At 40.1% G+C, this 24,370-nt stretch overlaps 1 protein-coding gene across 2 annotated transcripts in view; it reads left to right on the forward strand.

Annotated features, from left to right (window-relative positions):
* Nucleotides 1-24,370, forward strand: part of aopep (aminopeptidase O (putative)) — a 92,374-nt gene that overhangs the window by 15,015 nt on the left and 52,989 nt on the right. The window contains exons 7-8 of one of the 2 annotated variants that reach the window (XM_026188822.2): nt 19,977-20,187; nt 21,880-21,986. In XM_026188822.2, coding sequence (XP_026044607.2) covers nt 19,977-20,187; nt 21,880-21,986 — 318 coding nt within the window. The remainder of the gene's footprint in view (nt 1-19,976; nt 20,188-21,879; nt 21,987-24,370) is intronic. The other variant, XM_026188823.2, reaches the window with a different exon arrangement.

The raw sequence follows: 24,370 nt of genomic DNA on the forward strand, positions 1-24,370 counted from the left end.
TGAGTCCGAGAGATCATTTAGTTTTCAAAACTTCCATTTAAGCGTATATTTTGTTAACATTTTACACAAAGTCCCATCTTTTTTAATCAACAGAGTTGTATTTTACACCGCTCCCTCCTCGTAGAGATGGGCTGCCTTAAGAAATGGGAGGAAAATGTTCAAGTAGTTAAACTGCTTGTTCCACTTGCAGTACAGCCAAACTAGGCAGCCATATAACTGTCACAACCACAGCTGAAAATTATGACTGGTGTATACCTCTTGACCTCTTAGGCAGTAGAGGATTTTCAGCCTGACTTCAGTTGATTGCATTGTTTGTTTATGGCCTAGCAGGAAGTTACATTGGCGATCGGTCCCCGTTGTGAGGAAGTAGGGAGCTGTAGTGCCGGGGGGAGTTGGTACCCTCTGGAATAAAGTGCTCTCATTATAAGCCACATTCACCCATTTTCCACACATTTAAGCAGCACTTTATTCTGTGCTTTTACACACTGATGAATGCATGATAGACAATTCAGGTTTAAGCAGAGTAGACTGGCTAGAGCTGGTGCCCTGGACTGAACCTCTCAGTTGACGATCACTGTTTTTATTACTGTTTATTGTTGTTTTTTGAGTCTCTTTTTGATTAAGATGACTAGTAAATCTAAAATCTTAACCATGAATGAATTATTAGCGGTAAATTTCTCCAGCTTTATTTTCATGAAATGGTTGTTTGGAACAAAAGAAATGATTTCAACAATGTGACCAGGACTAATGGGATGAATCTCACAAAACTAACAGCTTTGGAAAAACAAAGCTGATCATTAAGGAAAGATCATTAACTTTGAGGAAAGGCATGCTGCTCGTTACCATCTTACATGATAAACAAATGAAATGCAACAGCAGAGCACAAAATGCAAATTAAAATGTTAAGATGTTAATCTTATTCTGTCCTAGTTTCCAGTATCTGCCTCAGTCTTTTGCCTCATTGCCAATGATTTCCTACCCTTTTGCACCCTTGCTAAATTGCACCTCCTGCCATCTTGTTAAGCTGTGCCATTCCCCCTTCTCTCTCTCTTCCTCCTCTCACTGTTTGTTCCCCAGTCTTCCCACTGCTTGTCCTTCCCTCTTCCTTCTGAGATCTCAGAGGATTTCTTGCCTTTCTGCTCTCCTCTCCAGTTTGATCTGCAGAGTAACTCTAGAAGTGTGTGATACAGACCTGCTCTTTCAGGAGACAACTAGGGGTTCAGGGTTGGGAGGGGAAAATGTGGGGGTTGGATTTTCTGGCACAGAAGACAGCTGTTAATCAAATAGTCAAGGATGAGGTGTTTCTTTCTTCCCACCTTGAGTGGATCTCCCTTTCGTCAATGGGCCTCACAAAAGAGCCAAGGGAGTCGGAGGAAAAAGCCAGCTCTGCATGCCTGCACCTGGACAGAAGGAGAGGGAGTGTTTTACGCATGCTTTTAAAGTGATTGCAAGTAGTTAAGACTTTTAGTTTCCCTTGCTGGTCTACTTACTTCGTGCTGAAAACACAGGCAGTTTCAAAGGTGACAGCCTGTTCTATCTGTCTCCCTTTGGCTCTTTGTTTCTTTTTCTTGGTCAGGACTTCCTCTTAATGCTGATAGCAGTGTACAGCTTAGCAAGTGTCTTGTTATTGCAAGAATATTCCTTTCTAGTTATCTCGAGCCTCTCAGCTTCCCTTCCGCCCCTGTATATGAGTTTATCTGTGCTGCTACACTATCTAATCACAACTGAAGCATCCACCTTTTTAACTCTTTTTCTGCTTGACAGGAGAGCGCCCCACATTATGTTGTGAACATGCAGGTGGTTTTTTTCTGCAGGAGTGAACCTGAAACAATTTATTTACAGTACTTGTTGAATTTTACATTATGACCTAAATGTCCTGCTCCTTCTCGGGCAATATTTGTGCTTTTATGTTCATCATAGAATGATCGATGATCGACGGTGTGCTTCTTTAGACTGTCCTCAGATGGGAACCTGCTGGCAACAGCTGGCATATAGTACTACATTTAACAGTAACACAGACACACTGTGCCATAACTCTGGATTAGAGGCTTTAGCAAGACAGGCCTGTCACGGCATACCCATTCTGTTAACGAATGGATGAGTCCAGTGGACCCATTCCCTCGAGTGATGGATGGGTCCATTGTATGGCATAGGGGACAATGGAGCTGATCTTGGTGTGCGTCCTCAGGCGTGTGTGATAGTGGAACCCAGAGGCTGGGGGTAATTTCATTCTGGGCAAAGCCAGACAGTTTAATGTCCGTGGGTCCTCTGTGCTGAACTGACCAAAATGAGACATTTGAATCAAAGTGCTGTGAAATATCCCTGGTAATGCTTCTCATGTGTCACTTTGCTTTTAGCCTCAGGGACTGGCTGCACTCTCAGTTGGTCTGTTAGTTGTCGTTGTCATGCTAGCAGCATGAAGCTGTGTACAGCGGTGTGTAAGTCTCTCTGGTCAGTCCACCATTTTGATCAAGACATGTCAATTATATGTTTTTGGAAATTCAGAACATGCTTTCTTGCTTTGTTGATCCTTGAGCAAGTTCAAATTTCACCCATGAGAATATTTCAATAAGACTTACTGGAGGTTGGATTTTCTTATGAACATTAAGGGTTTACTACAGGGGTTGACTACAAATCAAGATGATGCCCTTTTTCTTCTTCACTGTTTTATTTTCAAGTATCTTTTAGTGAAATACACTCAACAAAAATATAAACGCAACACCTTTGTTACTGCTCTCATTCCCCATGGGATGGACGTAGAGACCTAAAATTCATTCCAGATACACAATATAACCATCCCTCCCAAACAGTGGTCACAAATCAGTCCAAATGTGTGGTAGTGGGCACATCTGCCATATTGAGATAGTCCATCCCACCTCACAGGTGTGCCACATCAGGATGCTGATCTGACATCATGAGTAGTGCACAGGTGTACCTCAGACTGCCCACAACAAAAGGCCACCCTGGAATGTGCAGTTTTGTCTCACAGCAAAATGCCACAGATGCCACAAGCAATGAGGGAGCGTGCAATTGGCATGCTGACAGCAGGAATGTCAACCAGATCTGTCGCCCGTGCATTGAATGTTCATTTCTCAACCATAAGCCGTCTCCACAGGCGTTTCAGAGAATATGGCAGCACATCCAACCGGCCTCACAACCGCAGACCTCGTGTAACCACACCAGCCCAGGACCTCCACATCCAGCAGGTTCACCTCCAAGATCGTCTGAGACCAGCCACCCAGACAGCTGCTGGAACAATTGGTTTGCACAACCAAACAATTTCTGCACAAACTGTCAGAAACCGTCTCAGGGACGCTCAACTGCATGCCCGTCGTCCTCATCGGGGTCTTGACCTGACTCCAGCTCGTCGCCGTAACAGACTTGTGTGGGCAAATGCTCACATTCGATGGCGTCTGGCACGTTGGAGAGGTGTGCGCTTCACGGATGAATCATGGTTCACATTGTTCAGGGCAGATGGCAGCTGAGAATGTCCCAGTTCTTGCATGGCCAGCATACTCACCGGACATGTCACCCATTGAGCATGTTCGGGATGTGCTTGACCGGCGTATACGACAGCGTGTACCAGTTCTCACGAATATCCAACAACCTCGCACAGCCATTGAAGTGGAGTGGACCAACATTCCACAATTGACAATCTGATAGACTCCATGCGACGATGTGTTGCACTGCATGAGGCAAATGGTGGTCACACCAGATACTGACCGGTTCTGGGTCCCCAGACCCCCAATAGCGCAAAAAACTGCACATTCCAGGGTGGCCTTTTGTTGTGGGCAGTCTGAGGTACACCTGTGCACTACTCATGATGTCAGATCAGCATCCTGATGTGGCACACCTGTGAGGTGGGATGGATTATCTCAATATAGCAGATGTGCCCACTACCACACATTTGGACTGATTTGTGACCACTGTTTGGGAGGGATGGTTATATTGTGTATCTGGAATGAATTTTAGGTCTCTACGTCCATCCCATGGGGAATGGGAGCAGTAACAAAGGTGTTGCGTTTATATTTTTGTTGAGTGTATTTCGTATTTACAAAATTTTAGTAAATTCTAAATTGGCATGGCTGCAGCTCTTCCTATTAACAACAATGAATCCTAATTTGAGCTACATACATCTGAAAGTTTTTTTTAAATGTTTTTGTCGGTAGTTTGATTTATGCACGAGTTCTCCATAATCTAAGCGATTTAAAGAATAGTTTTTTTTAAGGGTAGTTTTCATCTTATTGTCATTAAATTCCTTGAAAACATCTGAATCAAGAATAGGGTGAGGTTGTTGAGATTAAAACAGATGCATCATATAACCTGTGACATAATCCCCTTTTCAAAGTAATGGCTAAGCCACTCGTGGCTTTACATTTTCATAGGAAATGAAAAATAAATAAAATAAAAGCAGTGACTCATTGACACTTTCAAACATAAATGAAATTGCAGTATATAAGTCAAAAGCAGAGTTTTTCTAACAAACAGTTCTAATCCTAATAATTCTACCTTGAAAGAGAATATTTGGTGTGACCACCTTTATTTCACAGCACTGCCTGAACTCTTTTAGACAGGTTTTCTTCCAATTCTTTAAAGTAGTCTTCAGGAAAAGTTCTCCAGTCTTGAAGAACATTTTAGGCTTTTCATTGGATGTTCTTTGCCTTTTTTTCCCTTTTCTCTCATGAATGTTGAAATCCAGGCTCTGGGAATTCCAGTTCCATTTCTATCCAGGTGTGCTTTTACTACATTCGCACTGTGTTTGGGATCATTGTCATGCTGAAAAATGATGCTGTTACCAATCAGATGTTTTACAGATGGTATTGAATGGTGGATCAAACTCTGATGTTACTTTTCTGTGTTGACAAGATCTCAAACACCACTGGCTGAAATGTAGCTCCAAACCATAACAGAGCCTTCACCGTGTTTTATAGATGGCTATAAACAGTCACTGTTGTACATATCTTCCGATCTTCTCTGTATATGTTGATGGTCATTTGAACTAGAACACTCAAATTTGTATTCATCTCTTCATTAGACCTGTTTCCACTCACTTTCAGTTCAGTGACGCTTCACTGAACAGTAGATGGACCAGTTGAATGTCCAAATATGTCTCTCAAATATGTCCTAGTAAGGGCATTACTTTCAGAGGAAACACTTTTTAAGGAACCAGTGCAAAGCATACTGAGATATGCCAAATTTGTGGGTCTTCAGAAATCATCTTGTTGGTGCAGAAATACTATTTTATGTATGCATGGCATTTTTACTAGATTTAACTAAAGGAATTGGAACTAAAATTGTTTTTTAAGACTGCTAGTAACAATGTGCCTAAAGATACAGTTTCTGTTATGTGGAAATACCACACTGGTTCATTGCTTGAAATAGGTGTCTTGTTTATGCTTGAATGAGTCATAGGTCAGTGTTAAGTGGCTTAACAAACAACAAAAGTCATTCCTTTGAAAGTGGTGAAGGACTGGACTGAAACAAAAAAAGAAAAAAACAACAACTTTGAAAGAAATTCAGAAAGAGCACTATAAATTACAGCAAAGTTTGGTGCCTTGGAAGCAAAGATAATATAAAGAAATAAGGGCTGGTTCAAGACTTTTGCACAGTTCTGTACATGCTGTATCATCGCACTTTTTAAATGGTTTAGGTCTTCAGTAAGAACCACTGCCCCTTTTTCTTCATATATCTCGCCTTGGGATATGCATGTCAAAGTTAACAAGAAATATAACCCTGTATCCTGACCCTAACCCTCGCAAAAGGCCGTGGCCATTCTTTGACGTCGTAAAGATCCAAGAGTGAAAAGAAGCACTGTTACAAACTGAGCATTTAGCATAGTCTGAAGCCTGAGCCTTTTGCTAATACTCATTGTCTGAAAACATGTTGAAAACACCAGAATCAAATACAAGTTAAGGTAAATCGTCCACTTTAAGTCTGAGATGGGCTGGGAAGGTGTAAGGAGGCAGGCCGATCATTGATTGATTTGGCCTCTTTATCACCAACTTTATTGTTCAACCATTCTGCTTTGGATTCAATTTATTTGGGCCACTTTTGTCCTTAGTGTTAAGATCACGAGGTAACAACTATTAATAGTACAGTGCAGTGATTATATTTTCTTTTGTTAGTATATATGTGAAACATAAAACATGTTTCATCTACGCTATAGCCCTCAGTTGCAGTGTTTTGTCTCAAGGGTACGCAGCCTGGTCAGGTGGCAACCCAAACCCTCTGCAGAAAAAAACAGCTCTGCTCGTTGGCTAATTTCACTTCAGTCTCGCCCTAATCCATCTTTCCATTCTGTCAAACACTTCTTATATAGCCTCGGAGCACTGAGTGGTCTCACTTTCCATCTCCTCACTGTCTCATACTCTTACGTTACATAAGATAGAAAAAAAAAAAGCAGTCTATTTATTACCCTGCAGGCAAGAAAATGTCTCAAATTATAATTCTGTGAAATAGACTTGTCCTGTCTTTTTCATTAAGGCGGAAGTGGAAGCTAAAAGAGGGTTCTGAGTGCTGTGTGTGAAGAGCGATGGGGTTTGGATGCAAGTAGCTACAGTCATAGAGGAATGTGGGTTATGTCATGTAGGTAAATGTTACGTCAGGCTGACTGACTGATTGGTCTTTAGTGCTCATCAACACATTGTGCATGTCCCTTTTAAATTTATAGAATTGAAGAACAAGCGGATTATTCCTATCTTTGCATTAGCCACACTAGCAAATTTCTCATGTCTAATTTTCCATTAGTTTTGAGTGTATGCCCACAGATTAGTGTTATGTCAAAATTGGTTGAGTGACAGCCGGAGAGTTTGGAAACTTTGACAACAATTTTAAATCAATAAACAGGGACAGAGTATCACTTGGTATAGGAGATACAAATTTTGAGGGCTGGACACGTGCATATCTTGGAAACAATCTTGTCCTTACTGGGAAAGGGACTTGTGCTGTTGTGGAGTTGGTAGCAACTGAAAGTGAATTTCACTCCAATGTTATGTGATATAGTGAGTAATTTAACAAGTAAAATGTGGCATATTACTCTTTCTGTATAATGTCCCTAACACTGAATATAGCAACTTCTGCAGAAGTGTCTCAGATTTGGGTTCAAACATGTGTGAAAAAAGTCCAAGATTTGTTGCCAGCCAATAACTCTCAAGGAGCGATACTGAGACTCATAGAAAAGGGGTTAGAATTAATTAGGTACCAGTGTTATTTTACTTATATTTCAGTAGTTCAGCCCACCAGTCAGAGCAGGCTAAGCTTTATGGTAGCAGAAACTAAACTAGACAGGTGCTAAAGTGGAGTGTTTCAAACTTACGGCTTATTTAGATTTCTGCAGCGAATCTTTGAGGAGCCTATGATGTAATCTGTGTAAGTGGCAGATGCTGTTACTGGCATTCATGCTTTTGTGTGGTGTTTTATGTGTTAATTACATTGTGGTCATGTCCCGGTGTTTTATATCCAGTGCAAGCCATGATAGAAACATATTAAATGCTGGTACTTTTTCCCTCCTGGGTCCCCACTCTTTGTTGTGGTCAGTTTTGGGTTTTTTCTTTTCAATTTTTAGAGGCAAATATACCGTTGTGGTCAGAAGTTTACACACACTCATCATGGGTATGACTCTCATGGTAATTTGGGGCTTTTAATGATTTCTTTGAACTGATCTTTTTCCACTGTTGAATGATTGTACAGCATGCATCTTTAATAGGTTTAAAAAAGAGAGAATTTGCATTACAAGTTTGAATATATTTAGGATTTTCTCCAAGCCACACAGGGTCAAAAGTATACATCACTTTCAGTACTTACTTTTATTAAGAACAATTTAGTAATTTTATTATTTGTATTACCAACTAATAGTTGGTAAATGCTTGTGATAGCCATCAGCAATAATTCTGGCTATTTAACCTGGCAGAATTGGTAGAGTTCATTTATATTGGTTGCTTTTGCGGCACAGACACAGTTTTTACGTATAGTACAGATTTTCAGTAGAGTTAGAGTCATGGCTTTCGGAAGACGATTTCAGAAGCTTCATATTAGACTGTTTCATCCATCCCAAACCTGTTTTGATGTGTGTTTGGAATCATTGTATCCAAGTTTTAACCATCTAGCTGTTGATTTGATGTGAAGTTAAATACTCTGGAGGTAGTCACCTTTACTCCTCCCAATATACCTCTTGTCATTGTGGCAAAATAACTCAGTCTTTGTCTAATTGGACTATCAACTTCTCACCAGGATCCATTTGGCCTGTTAATGTGGGCAGCTGCAAATTGCAGTTGAGCTTGAAGGTGCTTAGCAGGTGCTTCTTTCTTGGTTGATCCATGGGAATATAAAACTCGCATCATTGTGGAACGTGATGGCGGTGTCCCTGAAGTTCTTGAAGAGAACCTGTTCCTAGTAATTCAGTTCCTTGCAATTGTTAGTCTGCCTGCTTATTGGTTCTTGCACTTGCGCTACAGTTGATTTCAGTTCGTGTGTCCGAGGAGAAACATAGTCTGCAGTGTGGATATGGACTTTACTTTTATTTGACTTTTATTACTTTTTTTTTAACTTTTAGTCCACAAAAGGATGAGAATGCAATGGTGAAAGCATTAAAGCTGAGTGAATGCCCAGCACAGCAGCCAGACCCTGAACTTCAACAAGTAACAAACCGATGAACAGTCAGGCTGCAGCCTCAATTTGTACATGTTCATGTTTCTAAAGCAGAATCACTGTGGCGATTGCTTTAAAGTCTCTTTGTGCTGGTTTTCATCTTTGCTTTGTGATGTCAGCTTTGTGTGTCCTATATGTGTGTCCTTATTAGGATAGGGATTTGTGTTGGTGTGTAGAACTGTAGCCTATAGTTTGTTTTTTTTTGTTAAATGGTGCATATCAGGTCTTTTTACAGCGTAACATGAAAGTAATGTAACGAGTATACAAATTACTTGCTCTTGGGAGTAATTAAGGTACTGCATTACTTTTAAGTGTTGTGTGTAATATGTTTAGTAATTTTAGAGAAATAATTCCAAAACTGATTGCAACAAAGTGAGGAAATACATTCAACATGCACAAACATTTGACCACACAGTATAGATTCAATTTGCAAAAATGTATTGTCTTTGATGTGCTGCTTAGAAATGGTGCTGACTCTCAAAGGGGAACCAATGAGAACCCAGTGAGATACGGAATCGTATCGATAAGCGATATCAGTAATGGAATTGGAATTGCTAAATTCTTATCAATTCCCATCCCTAAGTATAAGATAATAATTTGAAGCAATCAAAATAAAATTTTAAGTTGTGAGCATTACATAGGTTGTTTAAATTTATCATATTAAATAAATTACATTAGAAGACACAAATCCCTTGGGCTTGCCTTAGGAAGGTGTAAAAAATCTGTCAAATCAAACATGCAGAGCTACCCACCATAGTTAAATTCAATTCAATTCAATTTTATTTATATAGCGCCAAATCACAACAACAGTCGCCTCAAGGCGCTTAATTAAAGACTGCTTGTGAATAAGACAGCAGCTGAAAGTAGCTTTTCCAACTGCATTGCATTAAGATAGTGTTGGACTGCAAAAGTTTGGTATTTTGTAAATTGTGATATTTGGATATGATTAGATACCACATGTTGCCTCTACAGGTGATCTCTAGGAAGTATCAAATTATCCCTTTAGTGACATTCATGTTAATTTTTGCTGTTTGGGTTAATGTATTTTGGTTGCCTTGGAACAATAACCCACAAACCCAATAGGTGTCCATAGTGTTTTTAATATCCACTCAGAAACACACTCTTAAGAACATTCCTCTGGGATGACATCACTTTTGAGGCTCTGAATTAAACAAAGAACAAGCTGCACTGTGGATTGTTTTTACTGTAAAGGGAGGATGGATCAGACATCTGCTCTCCCTTTCCAGCTGTTACGCACTGAAAGGAGATTTGCTGAAAGTATGTGGGTGAGTGTTGATGTGGTCTACATTTGGACTTCTTGCTTGTTTATGTGTGTGCTCTGCTATGCCCACAGGTTATATTACTTTATTGCATCTACAAGCAGATTTCTATTTGTCGATTTCATTAGGTGACTCTCTGGCATGGCATCCAAGACTGAGTATAAGCACTTGACAACAACTAGAGTCTAACCTTGAAACGTGTCACTCATTCCTTATGCGCCGGCACTACAAAGCCTAATTTTCCCCTAACTTGAGGCACAGAGTCGCCTCCTTGTTCCTGATGACCTCTGATATTTTTTTCTGCTATTTATTTTCAGAGTCTGATGCGATGATGTGTTTGTGGGTGGGACAGCTCTCTCGGGGCCCCAGCCTGGCCCTTGTTCATGTGATCAGGCCCTACATGGAGTGGCATTTGGCCTGGCCCTGTGGGGCCCCGTCTGGGAGCAGTGAGCTGATCTGCAGCCAGCCTAGAATGCCAGACATTTGAAGTCAGACTTGTTAAAAAAGAACAGAGGGTGGTAGGAGTTTCGTCAAATATGCCCCTGTGTCTGAAATAACCCACAAACTGTCCGAGATGAAGGGAAAAGAGACAAAGCTTATTCCCATAAGCTGACATTAGGAAGCACAGCCCTGCAACCTTTGCTTGGACAAGCTGTAATTTGTCTTATATGTGTGTTTTTCCACAGGTCTCACAGGTCTGATAGCATGTCTTAGTGTTTGTTTCAATATGTGAACAAAGTGTGTAACATCATCTGTGCTATGGAGATTGAGCAGCTTAATAGTTATCATGGAGAGGATACTGTGACAAACAACAGGGTTTCAATATTTCAATAAATATCTATCAGATAATTTTTTCATTTAACCTTCTTTTTTTACCCATTTTCACAAATTCTTTTCAGTCTCTGTGTCTACAGTCTTTCATTCACACATGCAGGATCAACACTCTGTTCTCATCATCTTTTTTCCACATCGTTGTGTCTCATGGGGCTGTTATACTGGTGTCCCAGCTATGGGCTGAGCTGGACTGGGGTTGTCAATTATAGAACTATGATAGGGCCCTTGCTGCATTATGCATGGAAGTGTCCCGCTGGGGTAAAAAACGGCCTACAGCCAGGAACAGGGGATGGAGAAATGAAGGGATGAATAATGGATGGAGAGATGGAGTAGCAAAACACTATTGCAATCTGTGTCTCACCAAATTGAAGACTTGCCCTGGCTCACACCTCTGAAACTCAGGGCCAAGTAACCCTGGGTGACTCAGAGTCACAAGGTTGTCATGTGAGAAAGCACAGGATGGCTTTAACCAGCCTTGAATTTTGTGTCAAGGACCCAGTAGGGTACTGCCATCAGAAAGGTCAGCAAAGGTCATGTCTGTTATTTTATGTGCAGATAGCCTCGCATCATGATCATATTTGTTTAACAACCTCTGGAAATTAATTAATTACATCGTTTGGAAGCCCTTGCGTATTGTCTCTGAGTCGTTTAATTATCAGCTAAGAAAAGTTATATTTCAAATCTAATTAAATGTCAGAAAGTATAACTCCATGCCTTTAATGCATTGTTCAGAAGAACATGATTAAAAAGGGAAGACCAGTGAGTAGAGTTAAGCCTTATTACACCCAAAGGGCAATGTGTTGTACAGCTAGCAGTCAATTAAAAAACAAATGAAGATCACTGCAGACACAAAACGGGGGCAACAAGTATGAATTAATTTACATAAAGATATCCAAGGCCCAATCAAACCTTCCATCATCAAACATTAACCCATTAATGTTCACAGAGGACATTTTATAGTTTCACACCACTTTTTTCAGTTATTAGACTCAAAGTCTTTTGTGTTTTATCATTTTAGGTGAAAATGATAGTGGAAGTGGAAATGACACAAGATGAGAAATGCAGGTATAGATGTAGTCCAGGTAAACTCATTTCCTCTTCCTTCCTTTTATGTGCTTCAGACACTACACGAACACACACACACACACGAAAACACATGCACACGGAGAAAATACAGCCCAAAGCCAGCTGCTTGTTTACCAACATTTTTAGTCCTTGAAATGCTGGTGCAGGTGTATTTTTATTCACGTATCTGGTTTGTTGCAGTTGGCCACTGTAAATCTTACAGGGAGGCACAGGAGAAGAGGTGCCTCAAGTGACATATGGCTAAATCTGAGAAAGATTCATTATTCATGAGGTGATTGAATTAGTACATTCAACTGACACTGAGAGGCCGCGTTATGCGTAAAGGAAATGAATGCTAACGTTCCAAAATGTAAGATGTCACATGCAGCCAAGTAACTAAGCCCTTTATGTAGAAGTCCCAATCTGTTTTATTTGGCATATACAGGTTGTACCCAAGTTAATTTTAGAAAGCCTGAACAGGAAAAAAAACAGCATTAAGTGGATTTTTTGGAAAATTGGATTAAAATCTAATTTAGAGGTCGGTTTGAAATGTGACTACAAATGTGTTTCTTCAGATATGTCTAAGTGGTGATGTACTAGATATGTCTCTTCTCTTTTTCTTTTTTTTCAAACCTTTTTTGAATTGTCGATAATAAAAGAAACATAAAAAACACTTAACACAGCAATAGAGAGCATAAATCAGGTAGAGATAGTTTAGAACAAATTTGCATACAACAAAAAGAAAGTTTTCATAGGACACTATGCACTCATGTGAAAAACTAACCCTACTATCATAGGACTTTGGAGAATTAGGAGCAGGGGGGTGTTGGTAATCTTAATTGATCATCAACAAGTGTAAGCACCTCTATAAAAGCAGACATTTTGGCAGTTTGCTGGTCTGGAGCATTCAGGTGTCTGTTAACACAGTCTCACAATCTTCCCAGGAGTGGACAACCCTGCAAATTCATCACAAAGTCAGGCTGTGCAATACTGACATAATAAATAAGCCAAGAGCTACTCTCAGAGCTCAGACTCTAGTCCTCAGTTAGCATGTTAAATGTTAAAGTTATGACATACAATTACGCTTGTATGAAAGGGTTGCCAGGTTAAAACCTCTCAAAAAAGAATATGGAAGCATGGCATGGATTTGCAAAGATGCATCTGAACAAACCTTATGACTGAAGTAATGTTCTTTGGACAGAGCAGGTCAACATGGACGTGTGTGGCCGTGTTACCAAACATAACAACACAAACATCTCATGCCAGCTATCTAACACTGTTATTGAGGGGTGACATTTTGGATTTGTTTTAAAAAGTGAAAAATAATAAAAGGAACACATAGAAAACATGTGAGGAAAAAGATCACACTGGATATCTATACTGACATGGACTGGATAGTGTGTTAGGAACAATAGGATGCCACATTGTTTGATGACAATAGAAATGATCAACCTACACAGGGTTGAATTCAAAGACATCTGGAAAATCAAAGTGAATGGGACAACGCATGGTGTCCTGGGGGTTGTCCTCTCTTATCTACACCTGGGCATCACTGAGCTCCATAATGTCCCAGTGGTGTTCTATTGGAATTAGGTCAGACAAGTGTTAGGGGCCAGCTAATGGTACCAATTCCTTCATCCTCCAGGATCTGCCTGCATACTCTCGCCACATGAGGTCGGGCGTTGTTGTGTTGTCCTGATACCTAGCCTGGGGAGGTTTGTAGGTCCCTGCATGGATATGGGTTCCCAGAACACCACTGACCAAAATTGATCATGATGAAAGATGTTAAAGGCACCACAATGTTCTCCACGACTTCTTCAGACAATTTCACATTTGCAACATGTGCTAAAGGTGAGCCTGCTCTCATCTGTAAAACGCACCAATCGGGCTCCATGGTACTTGGCAGTGAGCGCAAGGCCCACTAAAGCATGCCGTGCCCTCAGGCCACACTCATGAAGTCGGTTACTGATTGTTTGGTCAGAGATATTCATACCAGCGGTCTGCTGTCCTGGAGTTGGACTACCTGTGCAGCCTCTGTAGGGTCCAGGAATCACCTCGTACTACCAGTAGTGACACTGAGCCTAGCCATTTGTTACAATGGTCCAGTCAAAGTCCAAATCTCAAACTGATTAAACTGCTTTGGTGGGACAGTAGAAAGCTGTGCACAAACCTCAATGAATTGATGCAATCTTGTAAAGAAGAGTGGGACGAAATTCCTTTGTAAATGATGTGATAGACTGTTAAAGTCATACAGGCTTTATTCTTTTTCGTTACTGATGGTTATACAAGCTCCTGAATGATGGAGTGTTTCTTTTTCACGGGAATGTAGCTAGTTTTTGGTTGTTTTTGTGTAAATCTTTAAAATTCTGATAGATATACAAAAAGGTAGGGCATGAAAACAACAAACGGTCTGGGCCAGTTTTGAGCTCAAACTCTTCCACCAAAGACAAGACCTTGAAACATGTTATAAGCGTTGCCAAGTGACCTTCAGGGTTATCCTTTTCTCATTCATACTGTGGTGCCATTTTGATGCAGTTCTTCAAGAAAAGGCTGAAAGTTTGGCTTTCAAGTTTGCCAGTCTCTTTTTATGAATATAATTTCTTAATAAGATCAAGTTTACAAAAAATTGTAACTTTGTCCTTCTCATTGTCCTCAAAACATCAGGGAGACCTGTTATGCTTATTTCCAGTTCCATGATTTTATTCCTGGACTGTATGGTTCAAGGTCCAAACATTCATTCCTCATTATGTACTAGGCCTTTGTCCAGCCCCTGAATTCATGCAGTGTCTGAAACAGGACATTTCCGCTCCTTTCCCTTTAAAGCTATCCTCTTTTTAAGCCAACTTTTTTCCGACTGGCTGCTATTCAAACAGAAGGTTTGAATAGTTTGCTCTTGTGGTAGTTCTGTTGTGCATAAGCTGATAAATGAGTTTGTCATTTGAATTTCTAGTAGTATTTGTAATTTTCTGTAGTCTTGCAGTATTATCACTCTGTGTTTTGTGATTGATTGCAGTTGTTAGTGAAATCAACAGTTTCAATGAATAGCTTCTTTTTAAACATAATGTGCAATTAAAACAGTTTACTTACAAATTATTGTGAGGCTTTGTTTCTAAACAGCGCTGAAAATGTACAATACATATCAGGTACAGCCATTCATCCCTGCAGCAGACACTAGACTCAGATGTTTTGTGGGCTTAAACGATGCATACACATGTGCAGGTAGTACATATACATGAATCTGTATGGAGGTCTTACCATGCATGTATTCATGACAGGTCCCCAATGTCAACTAATGTCAGTCAGTGTATCAGTGAACGTGAAAGATGCTGTTGTTGCTCATCACCACCATGGTGGGGTGACACTATTTGTCACTGTAGTGATGGATTCCGTCTCCCTCAGAGGAACATGTGCAAGCGCCGTCTCTGAAAGGCTGTCTTTGTTTTTCACACTCACTCACTCACACACACACAAACACGGTGCTGTAACTGACAACAAAGGCGTGCTTATCCAATTGTGGGGGAATAAGATTAAGCTACAAAGAAACTCATATGCTAATGTTAGCATCTCCTGCTCCAGTGAGAGCCTTTGTTTGTGTAATCAGGAATAACATGGAATTAGATTTGAGATGCTGTCTCGGAAATGATGCTCATAAGACCCCATTGTATGATGTTGACATGTTCCTAAATAACTGAAGGGGAGGGCCTGCTTTCTGTCTGATGTAACAATCCCCTGGGAAATAAAGAGTAGTTGTGCTGTTCAGATATCTGATTTTGTTTTCCTCTAAACAGGCTGTGTGGCAGACCCGGCCTAAGCTATGTCTTTACTCACTGTTTTCCTTTATAATTGACTTAGCTTGTCACCATAATTAGGTTATGGCAAAGAAGAAATAACTCCTCTGTCATCTGGTGGTTTAAGATTGTAATCTTTCCTTGATGAGAGCATCTCATTTTACAGCTTACTGTATTTCATCAATAGCAGCAATATGGAGTCTTAGTCTTACTGTCGACCCAACAGGTCAACCAGTTGCTGCTGTTGTGTCTCAGAAGTTGAAAGTAAGGCCACTCTGCATGGGGCAAATGCAATAATGTGTGGTCTACTAAGCCACACATTATAGCATCTTTAACATATTTGTCACATGAGTGGGGTGGTGTGGCCTGTTGAAAAGTGCTTTTCACTAGGACCTGCAGTTTGCCATAAATTCTCCCACCGGTGTCAGGTCAATGGTGGTTGGGACGCTTAAGATCTAGCGAGTGTGAAAGGAACTCTAGACAGTCCGGTGTTGTTGTATGAGCCAGGAGAGAGGGAGGCCATTCATTCGCACCTCTGTGACCCCTCTCTCATTCTTCTGAAGAAGAATAGCCTGCCTCTCACGCACAGTCAGCCCTAAGCCCCTCGGGGCATCAACAGCCTGTTACATAAGAATGAAGTAAAGAATGCTCCAAAAAAGTCTTCAGCCATGACCTTGGCTTTGATAGAGCCCTGTGATTGGTCCTGCTCTACTAGTGCAAAATCACTTATTTATTCCTGTGATACCAAGCTTGATATGGATGTTGCTGAACCTGTAATAGCAACGACTAGCTTGTATTATCTGTTCATGATGAAAAGTTCGATTTTCAATCAAGTACAGATACTATAAAGGAACGTGCAAAAGTCTTGAGCCCTACATTTCTTTTTATATTGCTAGGAAAATGGAAAGTAGGTGCTGCAATTTATTGACGTGTACAGAGTTTATAAAATTCTGACAAGCCTGAAAGTCAATATTTGGTGGGACTACATTTGCTTCTTTTTTTCCTGTTTCTTAACATGTAATCAGAAAATATTCACAAAACTTGTCTGTGAAGGTTCTCAGTCATCCAGGTCATCGTAGTCAAAGGAGCTGCAACTTATCTTAAGGATAAAGGACACTCTTTCGAGGATGCCAATGTTCACATTTTGGACAGAGAGGACAGATGGTTTGAAAGAGGAGTGAAAGAAGCCATCTATGTCCACTGTGAGCGACCATCTTTGAACAGAGGCGGGGGTTTACGACACCAACTCTCTGCCATCTATAATCCAGTTTTGAGATCCCTTCCCAGACGCCTTAACGCCCACTCACATCCTGGGCCATCTGACCTCAGGAATTCGCATGATAAGGTGGGGCCAGGTTTCACAATGAACACACCCGAAACTCTGGCTGATTGGGACCCACGCCCAGTTTCCCACCTTGGCTCAGGCGATTAGAGGATCATCAGGGGGTCCTTTTGTCCCTCTGTGGGGGGTCACTCCCACTAGGTTTATATCTGGGACTCTCCACCATTTTACCTTAGAACTGAAGAAGCTTCTCGGATGAGAGGTGAAACGTCTTCAAGCAACTTAAAGAAGTCCAGACACTTTTCTTTGCAAGCTCCTTTGATTCACAAAACTTCACTTGTTCCACATTTTGTTATGTTTCAGCCTTATTCCAAAACATAATAAATACATTTTCACCTAAGAATTCTGCACACAATGACAGCGTGAACAAAGTTTACTTGAATGTCTTACAAATTTATTAAAAATAAAGGTCAAAAATTTAACATGTACGTAAGTATTCACAGTCTTTGCCACAATACTTAAAACTGAGCTCAGATGCATCCTATTTCCACTAATCTTCTGTCAAATGTCCATCTGTGGTAAATTCACTTGATTAGACGTTATATGGAAAGGCGCACACCTTTCCATATAAGGTCCCATAGTTGAAATTGTCTGTAGACATCTGAGACAGTATTATACTGAGGCACAGGGAAGGTTACATAAAAATCATTAATGATCAACCCTGAAGGTCCCAGTGAGCACAGTGGCCTCCATCTGTAAATGCAAGAAGTTTGGAACCACCAGGTCTCTACCCAGAGCTGGCTGCCTGGCCCGTCTGAGTGACCAAACTAGAAGGGCCATAGTCAGGGACGTGACCAAGAACCCAGTGGTCATGCTGACAGAGGTACAGCATTGCTCTGTGCAGAGCGAAGAACCTTCAGGAAGGACAACAATTTCTGAAGTACTTCACCAATCTGGCCTGTTTGCTAAAGTGTCCATTCCTCAGTAAATGGTAAATGACAGCCTGCCTGGAGTCTGACAAAAGGCACCTGAAGGGCTCTGCTCTGATGAAACAAAGATTGAACTCTTTGGTCTGAATGCCAACCAAGTCTCATGTCTGGAGGGAGGAAACTAGGCACTGCTCATCATCTTTCCAATAGTATTCCTACACTGAAGCATGGTGGTAGCAGCATCATGCTGTGGGGATATTTTTTGGCAGCAGGAAGTGGGAGACTAGTCAGGATTGAGGGAAAGGGGAATGCAGCATTGTAGAGACATCCTTGATGATAACCTGCTCCAGAATCCTTTGGACCTTAGACTGTGGTGAAGGTGGATGTTCTTGGGTGACATGTACAGTATCCAGTTCACAAGTGATTGAATATCTTTGAAGAGATCTGATGGCTGTGCACTGATGGTCCCAATCCAACCTGATGTACCTTGAAAGGTTCTGCAAACAAGAATGGGAGAAATTGCCCAAAAATAGTTGCACCAAATTATAGCACTATACTCAAAAAGACTTAAGGCTGTAATTGCTGCCAAGTGCACTTCTATATTGTACTGAACAAAGGCTCTGAGTATTTATGTATATGTTATATTTTGTTTGTTTTATTTTTAATACATTTCCAAGAATTTCAAGCAAATGTTTTCACTTTATGGGGTATTGTGTGCAGAATTTTGAGGTGAAAAATTCATTTAATACATTTTAAAATAAGACTGTAACGTGACAAAGTGTGGAACAAGTGCAGTGCTGTGAATATCTTGTTGGTGCAAAAATACTATTTTGGCTTCTTTGGCATTTTAATAGATGCAAGTAAAGAATGTGGAAGAAAGAATGTGTTTTATGACATGCTCCTAGTAACAAAGTGCCTAAAGGTATAATTTAGTCTATGTTAATTGGTTCTTTGCTAAGTTGTTTGTCATGTGTAGACACAACGTTGGTTCATCCCTTGAATTAAGTGCTTTTTTCTGTTTGACTGATTCATGGGTCAGTGTTAAGTGGCTTAACAAATAAAACATTCCTATTAAAATGGGCAGGTAAAAGGACGAGCTAAAAATGGGTGTAAAAGTAGGCAATATGTAAAGAAAAACTTTAAAAGATACATGCAACAGTCATTATTCTCTGCTGGGTCATAATTAATAAGACCACAAATGTCGCCTTAAAAAAATTATTTCTTTCCAAACGTCATTAAAACTAAAGTGTATTTACTTAATTAAGAAGTAAGGGCTTGTATAACAAGATAATTAGTCTTAATTTAGACTTTAAAATCTGTTATCAAAGAATGGCACAAAGGTAAAATATTATCTTTTAATTTGGGCAAAAAAATCTTGCTGTTTTATCCCTTTGTACAAGCAGAAAAGGCTTCTTATCTTTGGCATCACTAAAAGCACTTTGAGGATTTGTTTGAGTAGTTACTATCTGAATGTTTTGCATATACTACTTTTGCATTCATATCGAGGGTGCACCTAGGTAAATATCACTTTCTGTGTTTGCATATGCTTCAAATACACAATCTGAAGTGTTTTAAATACATCTAATATTTATTTCGCTTTCAAAAGTCACTCTGGCATTATAAATCTGTAAATGTTGGAAAAAACCTACTGAACTTGCGTAATTTACTTTTAATTCAAATCATTTTACCCACTGTTGTTTAACAAGTCCAGTCCTGGGAAATTGTGGCATTTAGGTTTGGCAAGCCTTCTGCATGAGTAAGTTGCCCTTCTCTAAACATAATGAAGAACTTGAGAAAAGGATGGGCAGTTTGTTCACTAGAAAATATGTGGGGTTGTGTTACATGACAGGTTAAGGCCAAATTTTCTATAATCCTAGGTGTGGAGCGTTACGTCAGCATCTTGATCTTTCTGCACAGAAGAACACTAGATCTCTGTGTCTCTGTTAGTTTAATTTTTTCTTGACTATTAATTCTGATGTCTGCAACATATTTTCTCATCTTTCACTCTGTGAACCTCCTAGATTACAATATTTTTTATCAAAACATTGCCTAATATTTATCTGTGATTTGTGCCTCAGACTCCTTTCTTGCCTTTAGAATGTGCTTTTTTTCAAACATGCTATTATTGTGTCATTACTTTTGTCTTCCTCAGCCCCCATATAATTTTCCTGTCCCAGAGTGTGTTGTCTGCTGGGAGTCCAGGTTCTGAAGAAAGTCTGTCTCTGTGTGGATCCAGGATTTGCCACGAGATTTCCCACTCCTGGTTTGGCCTGGTTATCGGAGCCAGAGACTGGACTGAAGAATGGATTAGCGAAGGCTTTGCCACCTGTCTTGAAGACATTATCTGGGCCCAAGCACAACAAGTATAAGATAATGTGTTTTCCATATTAACCACTATATGATAGTAACATACAATCACCGGCCACCACATTAGCTACACCTGTACAGCTGCTGGTTAATGCAAATATTAAAGCATATAAACATGTATGTTAAGACAACCTGCTGAAGTTCAAACTGAGCAGCACAGTAAGGAAGAAAAGTGATTTAAGTGCCTTTGGATGTGGCGTGGTTGTTGGCAGCAGAGGGGTTGGTCTGAGTATTTTAGAAACTGCTGAGGAACTCTACTGGGAATTTCCCACAAAACCATTCCTAGGGCTTACAGAGAATGGTTCAAAAAACAGAAAATAACCAGTGAGCCAAAGGACAGAGAAGAATGGCCAACAACAACTTAACAACAACTTAAATAATTAAAAAAAACAGGAGCTACAAGGATCACAGCAGCAGACGTCAATGCTAGGTGACATTCCTGTCAGCTACGAGTAAGATACTAAAATTCACAAAGAAATCATCAAAGTTAGACAATAGAAGGTTGGAAAAAACATTGCTTGTCTGATGATTCTTAATCTTGCTGCAAAAATTCAGAAAATAGGGTGAAACTTTGGTGCAAACAACATGAGCGCAAAGATCTTTTCTTGTATCTGTGGTTCAGGCTGCTGGTCCTGGCGTGGTCAATATTTCCTTTGCACTTTTTGGACCCCTTAGTATCACCCGAGCTGACCATATCATACCTGTCCATGCCTGCTATTCTGTCAATATGAACCCAAATCTCACATAAATGCTTTCAGCACCTTGTTGAATTTATGCCACGAAGAACCAAAACAACTCTGAAGGCAAAAGGAGGGCCAAGCTGGTACTAGAAAGGTGTACCTAATGAAGTGGCCAGTGAGAATAAAGGCAAGCGGGTGCCTCTGAGAAGATAATCTTCTCTCATTAGAAATGATTTATATGTAAATATTTTGAGTCATAAAAAAACAAATACTGCTAAAATATCATATAGCAAAATTCATTAAATAAATAAAATGCGGGTCAGTATTCCAACCTTTCGTCTGTTCAAACATCACTGTGACAAAAACATACGTTAAACTTTTTTTTTTTTTTAAAGGCAACTAGAGAATATTGGAATACAAAAAAGCAAAAACAGGAAATAAATTTGAAAAATCACAAACAAACAAAGTTTTCTCAACCAATCACAACATTAATCAATAGACCATATCTCTTTAGGTGTAAAACCACATCAGTCGCATAGTTGATTCGTTAGTAAATTCTTTTCTAAAGATTGTTTTCCAAAGAAATTTTAACGTCACATTTTCCCAAAGGTCCTTCTACAGCCAGATGGTTAATTAAGGATCCCTGCAAAAAATATAAGAGACTAAATAGATAAAAGAAGTGGGTGTAGCATTAATGTTTGCAACACTTCAGCTCTAATCTTGTAGTTGATGGGGCTACAGACCTAATCCTCCCACTTGTATTCCCACACCATCTAGAGTTACACAAGTGCTTTTCTTTTGTCTGTGATGTTAAATCTAAACACCTTTATGATATGAACTTTGCTCTGCTGAAAGGATTTAATCACATCTGCTTCCAAGTGTTGCCAAACTGAATAACAGAGAGCGCTTCTATCACAGTGTCTTTATGTTTTTGCAGAATTCACCATATTTAGCTCTTTTCATCTGGGAATTTTGCATCGACTTTTGTCCATGTGTGTCTCCCTCCAGCTCTCTTTAGAGGAGAAAACCGAGCAGTTTGACCTGAAAGCCCTTCTGAGGTGGAGAAGACTTTCCGATGAGTTGCAAAACTCAAAAGAGGAACTTCAGATCCTCAGGTGTGTGTCTTTATACAGAAACACGTTTTTGGAGGGTAACTAAAGAGCACCATGGCAATAATCAAAGCCCTTACCTGAATTCAATTAATTGTGCATAGCCCACTTCTAACATGATGGGATGCCTTCAGACTTGGAATCTGTGGAACCTTCAAACAAACTGCTGTTTGGTGTCTGGCCATAGTCTAAGACACCAGCTCTTATCACCACTGATGATGCTCAAAATGAAGTTAATGTTCGTTGGCAAAATTAGGTTTTTAATTTGTTTTATTGATTCAGTTACCACCAATTTTTGCATCATGTTATGGTTATGTTGACCCTAAACAGTTTGCTAAAATAAAAAAATCCATATACAATGAGATAAATTTCTTTTGCAATGAACAGATTCTTTATAGTGAATGTTATCTTCTATTTTCAGGCCAGACTGTGCCTAGATTTTTCTTAGTGTCTGCACATGCAGACGCACACATGAACGTAGAGTCTAGGCATTCCAGGGGTACAGGTGTGGCAGGTGTGGCAATAAAGTATATCCAGGTGTGCTGTACCGTCATGTCTTAGAAAAGCTCACATCACGAGGAAGGCAAGTGTGCGCAAACACATAAATTCAGACAGACGGACAGTGTGGGACCCACACCCTGCTTTATTTCATCCAGGGTGGAAGCAGAGTGTCATCGGGGGATTATAGCTGTAAACCCCAACAAGGGCTTAACCCTTTAGCTAATGAAAATGCTGGTGATTTCTCTGTGCGTATTGCAGCTCTCATTAGACATTAAATCAATGGTGGTTACACTTGTGATATTTATGGATATTCACATTCACTTTAACAGTGAAATTCAGCCTGCTTCAAATACTTCATGTGGTGTTAGTGATGTTCTTTATTGGTGAATTTACCTTTGTTTTTAAAACTTTGCTATGATGATTTAAATTGTTCCAGATCTTTAAGACTGCTGTCTGATAACGTCTTTATTTGTGGTAGGCTTCAACATGAAAGGAGCCATGGCTGTGAATTACAATGTACCTTAAAATAAGAAGCTGGCAGTGCAGGAAAGGGTTAAATATACATTGGAGAGTGGTGTCGGTCAGAGTTTTCCTCCACAAGACAGACACATGGGTTGTTAGAGAGGATCAGGCTTATGTTTCTCGTCACCTGATGGGGTTACATCAACAACATCAAACTTTTTACAGTATGCGCACACACACATGCACACATGCTTGCAAGCCTGGCTGCATGTTTTGACTGACTGCTACATGGAAATATGGTGTGTTGCATTTGTAGTGAAAAACACGTTATTGTCAAAGTGGCAAATAACTCCAAAAGGATTGCCAAAGCAAGTTGGGGCATAAATGAACCCTGCTCACAGGCTTAATGATCTTAATGATTGAACACATTTAGTCTGTGTATATGTACTTCTATAATGCGGCTGTTACTCTGCAAATGTGCTCCTGTTTGTGTTCCTTTACTTCTGTCAGCATGTACATTTTAGCAAAGCTAATTATTGTTTGTTTACTTTCAGCAGAGGCCCGTTGTAATTATAGTGCATCTACGCATTTCATTATAACATTTTATTTTCTGAGTCCTTCCTATATAAAAACTCTTTATCAGCTTCCAGGGAAGAGCTAAGACATTTGCTGCCAGTTATGAGGTAAATGCAGTCATTGTTCATGTAGTTTGAGTTGACTGATTTGTAATGTTGAGTGCCTTTTAGTGCCCAGCAAGTCAGATAAAGCTGTGGACATTTGACGTGACACCATAGTGAAGAATGGAATTCGGCATACAGTATGCGTCGATGGAAAAAGAAAGTTTTACGATAGTAAATGACTAATGACTCAGTTATTACAGTTGACTTGGAGCAGCTCTTCTAGTTTCACCTATAATTACTACTAAATTACAGTTATTTTTCCAGGGGAAATTTCCCATATAAAAATGAATTATAACAGTTTTCTTAAACAAACAAAGTTATTGAGTTTTTTGTTTTCCAACTGTTGTCTGATGAAGTGCACAGCAGTCGAGATTAAGCTTGATCTTTATTCTTGATCCTGTGGGTAATACAGGTGATGCAGAACCTCAACTGTGGGGGTTTTTGAGGCCTTGACCACACTGCAGTCTTCATCAGTTTTCTCAGTGGACATTAAAATGACTCTGAACTCATCATCATTATTATGGGGCAATCATGGCTCAAAGAGTTGGCAGTTTATCTTGTAACTGGAAGGTTGCCGGTTCCAGCCCCGGCTCGGACAGTCTCGGTTGTTGTGTCCTTGGGCAAGACACTTCACCGTTGCCTGCTGGTGGCGGTCAGAGGGCCCGGTGGCGCCAGTGTCCGGCAGCCTCGCCTCTGTCAGTGCGCCCCAGGGTGGCTGTGGCTACAATGTAGCTTGCCATCACCAGT

This window comes from Astatotilapia calliptera, chromosome 12 (genome assembly GCF_964374335.1).
Source record: "Astatotilapia calliptera chromosome 12, fAstCal68.1, whole genome shotgun sequence".
Taxonomy (NCBI): domain Eukaryota; kingdom Metazoa; phylum Chordata; class Actinopteri; order Cichliformes; family Cichlidae; genus Astatotilapia; species Astatotilapia calliptera.